Source organism: Penaeus japonicus, unplaced genomic scaffold, assembly GCF_977035675.1.
Source record: "Penaeus japonicus unplaced genomic scaffold, GWHDUDI00000001_assembly GWHDUDI00000003, whole genome shotgun sequence".
Classification (NCBI taxonomy): domain Eukaryota; kingdom Metazoa; phylum Arthropoda; class Malacostraca; order Decapoda; family Penaeidae; genus Penaeus; species Penaeus japonicus.
In genome coordinates, this window is record NW_028234405.1 from 27,235,142 (window position 1) to 27,240,141 (window position 5,000).

The 5,000-nt window shown below is 48.3% G+C and overlaps 2 protein-coding genes across 2 annotated transcripts in view; one reads left to right on the forward strand and one right to left on the reverse strand.

Annotated features, from left to right (window-relative positions):
• Positions 1 to 5,000, reverse strand: part of PIG-S (phosphatidylinositol glycan anchor biosynthesis class S) — a 49,632-nt gene that overhangs the window by 32,727 nt on the left and 11,905 nt on the right. The window lies entirely within an intron of this gene.
• LOC122253540 (piggyBac transposable element-derived protein 4) lies at positions 1,782 to 3,975 on the forward strand. The gene is made up of 2 exons (XM_043016751.2): positions 1,782 to 2,479; positions 2,600 to 3,975. The coding sequence occupies exons 1-2, from the start codon at positions 1,932 to 1,934 to the stop codon at positions 3,900 to 3,902; spliced, it is 1,851 nt and encodes a 616-aa protein (XP_042872685.1). The 5' UTR covers positions 1,782 to 1,931; the 3' UTR covers positions 3,903 to 3,975.

Consider the following 5,000-nt stretch of genomic DNA (forward strand, 5'->3'; position numbering starts at 1 on the left):
CAGGAGAAAGCCAAATGGCCATTAAGAAGGGATATTTCTGAAGTTGTGGGTACTGGTCAGAGTAAATGTTTTTCTCTGCCAACCTGGTAGCATAGATTTGACCAATCAGCACTCTGCCATGAAATCATCACAAAAGAAGGATTTTGGCTGACTTAAGAAAGCGGTAACTCAGAAACTAGTACCATAATGGACATAACACTTTATGACTGTGACCACACTCCCAGAGTGAACAGTTTTTGATGTCATATCATATACGCGATGATGCTCAAATCTTAGGCCTGACACCCATCCACAATGAATTAACCTAATGATGCCAGATAGCATATTTACATGCCATTCCAAGAGTGGGACATAATGCCAATACCAAGAGTGGACTGGATTGCAGACTAGTATGACTATATGCCATGAAATTTGATTTGCATAATAAATGTCATCAGCATGATGTAAACTGAATCATAATTATAGGCAAAAACATTATTGTAATTAAGGTATAACAGATAAAATTTGTGCAAATAGTTTATTTCTTTGTGTTTTTAATGTTTTGAATGATGGAAAAGACACTTACAATGCCATCTGAGTTTCCAACCTGAACTACTTGTTCCTCATTATTTACTATGACCTGATTGGCTGAAAATATGCTTAACCCATTCGCACTTGCTATCACGTTCAGTGGTTTTTGGGTCAGACACTGGCAACAAGAAATATAGTCAAGGCCGGCGTGCCGGGTGATCGAGCACACAGCGCTCGCCCGCGGCTAGTGCATCTAAGAATCCCGAGGCGTTAGACTTATGTGTTAGAATATCCTGGCATTTTGACCATTTAGAGCCAAAATAGCCCCGTCGTCAATGGCTTAAATCATTTGGCAAATGAATCACTCCTGACCTCTTCATTCTATCAAACTAATCTACTTTTATGTCTGTATAATTTTGCTTACCAACATCCTTGGCACCATCAGGTCTCAAAGAAGTAGATATCAATAACCTAAAGGTGAAGAACCCCAGATATGTGAAATAATGCGGCACATCGATAGGTTTTGTGTCTATAGTGGAATGACAGGGATTGTTCACACATCCCCAATGGTATCCAACTTGTCTTGGCATAGTTTTGAGAGGACCAAGCCTAAAGTAGGAGTAGAATATAAGAAAGGGATGAGGGGAGGTAGATATGAGTAACCAGCTGGTTCATTCCTACCCGACCAATTTCTTCTTGATATGGCCATTGTTAACCCATTAACGCCGGGTGGTACAGCGTCTGTACCGCGACCTCTCTGAGCCCGGTGGCCGGGTGGTACAGGTGTGGTACCACAAATTTTTGCTTCGATATTCCGGCTGGTACATACGTTGTACCACCGCCACCTCGCCCACCATAAGTGCCAGAACATGCGTCTTTTTGACTTTTTCTTTTTGTTATCGTGTTTTTGAAGTGACGTCAGAACCCACGTGACTTTCTATGAAGACAGAACCCACGTGACTTTCTGTGACGACAGAACTCACGTGACTTTCTGTGACGACAGAACTCACGTGACTCTGCGACGACAGAACCCACGTGACTTTGTGACGTCAGAACCCACGTGACTTTGTGACGTCAGAACCCACGTGACTTTGTGACGTCAGAACTCACGTGACTTTCTGTGACGACAGAACCCACGTGACTTTCTGTGACGACATAACCCACGTGACTTTCTGTGACGACAGAACCCACGTGACTTTCTGTGACGACATAACCCACGTGACTTTCTGTGACGACAGAACCCACGTGACTTTCACGTACGCGACTTTCGGTGACGTTGCAGCCCGCGTCATCGGAAACTACGTCACTCCGATGACCTGATTCGTCAATTACTTCCACGTAGGGAATTGTGACGTGGTAACGCGGGAAAATGGGGTATAAATAGCCCCCTGGAACACCTCAGAAATCACTCTGCTTTCGAGATGGCTCCCAAGCGCTCCTGCTCCGCTGCCCGCTCCGCTGCCCGCACCCTGTTGCTCTCCACCTCTTCGGAGGATGACCCTGCTCAGGTCTCGAGCACTCCGAAGAGGCCCCGCCCTGGGCCATCCCACCTTCCCGACGACTTCCGTGATCTTCCTCATGCCCGACCTCTGACTGTCTTTGACTTCTCGTCATGCGACGAGGACAGCGACGACGACGCCGACTACCGTCCTCGCAGGCAGTCAGAGGAAGAAGGTCACGGGGACAGCTCCTGTTCGGAGGACGAGCAGGAAGACTACGTCGGCCTGGTGGATACCACGCTGGAGAGCGACGAGCCCTTGTCCGCTTACGTGGACCGTAGGCGAAGCAGGAACGAGCCTGGGACTCCCTCTTTCGTTTGGAGAAAGAGGGACAACTTTCCTCGAAAGCATGCGTTCGCTGCCCATCCTGGGGTCAAGGCCGACCTGGATGGGTCCAGCACGCCACTGGAGATCTTCAGGTGCTTGTTCCCTGAAGATCTCCTCCTCCACATCATCACGGAGACCAACTTGTAAGTAGTCATCATTTACTCACCTTTTGCTCTATATTGTTATATGTTTTGTGTATAGATGTCCTCCCTCAGACAATGTTGGAATTGTTTTACTTATGTTTGATTTTTACTCTTCTGCAGGTATGCTGAGACACGCCCTCCTCCCTCCTCATCCCATATGAGGAAGTGGACTCCACTGTCCAGGGAGGAGTTCTCTGCATACATGGGCCTCCGTGTGAACATGGGGCTGCAGCCCCGCTCGAACTACCGCGACTATTGGTCCACCGACGAGCACCTGCGGTCGTACCTATACTCAGACGTGATGGCGCGGGACAGGTTTGACCACCTCACCAGCCACCTCCATTTCGCCCATTTGGAGGAGGGTGAAGGCGTCCCCGCAGATCGTCTGTGGAAGCTACGGCCGGTGATCGACTCCCTGGATTTGACCTTCAAGTCCACCCTCGTGCCCGACAAGGACATCGCCATCGACGAGTCCTTGTGGAAGTTCCGTGGGCGCTTGGGGTTCATCACCTTCAACCCTTCGAAGCGAGCTCGCTTCGGGTTGAAGGTATACAAGCTGTGCGCCTCCACGGGCCCGTCGTCCGGGTACACCTCGTGTTTCCGGATTTACACGGGCCAGGACCGTGGGGACGTGCCAGCTGGGACGAAGGTCGTCTTGGAGCTGATGGAGAAGAGTGACTGTTTGGGGAGGGGTTACAGTGTCTTTGTTGACAATTGGTATACCTCCCCGTCTCTTTTCCACATGCTTCAGGAAAGGCGGACGAATGCGGTGGGTACTGCGCGCATCAACAGGAAGTGGATGCCGAAGGACTTCACCGCACTGAGAAGAGGCGAGATGGACTACAGGAGTACCCCTACGGGCATGCTCTGCGTGCAGTGGCATGACCGTAAGGTGGTCACCGTACTGTCTACGGTTCATCGCGCCTCGGTCGACGGAGACGGAAAGCCCCACGCCATTCTCGACTACAACGTCGGGATGAAGGGCGTGGACGTGGGCGACCAACTTTCCGCCTCCTACCCCACCACTCGGAGGTCGAGGGTGTGGTACAGGAAGGTGTTCTTCTTCCTGTTCGACCTGGCGGTCGTCAATGCCTTCGCCGTTCATCGGACACTAGGCGGCCAGAATTCCCAGAAGGAGTTCCGGTTGAAGCTGGGGAAACTGCTCATCGGCGGCTACCGGTATGGTAACGCGCCGATGACCAGGAGGACCGCCCTTGACGAGGGTGTTCTACCAGGCCAGCTTCCGCCACAGACGAGGGCACGACGACCGCATTCTCAGCAACCCGCCTTGCCAGGGAGTCGGCTTCGATGTCGCGTGTGTTCCCGCAATGGAATACAGCGAAGGACCAAGACGCGGTGCATAACCTGTGGCGTGGGGTTATGCCAGTATGACTGCTTTGATGAGTGGCACGACTTCGTCTGAAGTCGTGCCACTCGTCAAGGTAGTCATGCGTATAGTACATATGCTTTTATGTACCTTCTGATTCTCTACATATGCTTATGTAGTGATTGTTGTTTCTACATATGTTTTTTATGTAGTTTCTTCCATTTTATATACATGTTTGTATATATATGATTGTATATACATTGTATATACATTGTACATATGCTTTATGTACTTGTTGTTTACCTTTTCATCAATAAACCTTGTTATTCTTTCCATAATTTCTCATTTTCCACCATAAACATACAGTAGAAATGGTAAAACTTGCCTTTCTCCTTTTCTCTCATGATTACTTGGCATTGGTACTCCACACATCGAAGATGGATACATAAGAAAGCAGAATGAACTCAGAACTCAAAGTTATAACCAGTAAAACATAGTGCGATCTTGTAAAATCGTAAAAATCGACTTGTAACTATTTTCGTTTTTTCAGCTTTTTAGCTCATTATTACGTATCAAAGGTAATCACACAAATCGAAGACGAATACATAAGAGAGACGAATGAACTCTATACTCAAACTTATAACCCATAAAACATAGTTCCGGGTTGTATTATGGATGAGAAAGGAAGTTTAGAATCGTGTTTTATTCCATATCATTCTTATAAAAATCGGCCGTAAACATGGCAAATCAGAGACGATGGAAAAAATATTTTTGGAACGCGTCCTCCACTCAGCGCGGCAGACGAAAAACAGCCCGGCGAGCGGGTCTGGCTGGTTTAGCTACCCCCGGCAGAGCGGTGTGGCGACACTCGGCAACCCCCGTCGTGTATGGGTTAATGTCTTCATGGTGCATAGGACACTGGAGGGCACAATGATGCAACTGGACATCAGGCTGGAGCTTGTACAAAGGTTTCTGCAGGAACACAAGTGCAATGGAAGGCAGTACTTGTTTATGGGGCATTCACAAACTTTACTAATAGAGAAGAGACCCTGCGAGATGACCAGTATTGCTGGTGAGGTGTCATGTACAGCTGATGATAATGCCAGTAACAGTATAAGTGCACTACGGAACCTGGTATCATTGGTCTTAGAACATTTGAATAGGTATTGGAAAGAAATAGATTCAGAGAAGAAA

Bases quoted from the DNA above. Each gene is read 5' to 3' on its own strand.
- LOC122253540 (XM_043016751.2), top strand. From the start codon at position 1,932: ATGGCTCCCAAGCGCTCCTGCTCCGCTGCCCGCTCCGCTGCCCGCACC. The intron at 2,480-2,599 runs GTAAGTAGTCAT...ACTCTTCTGCAG, and splicing joins ATCATCACGGAGACCAACTT to GTATGCTGAGACACGCCCTC.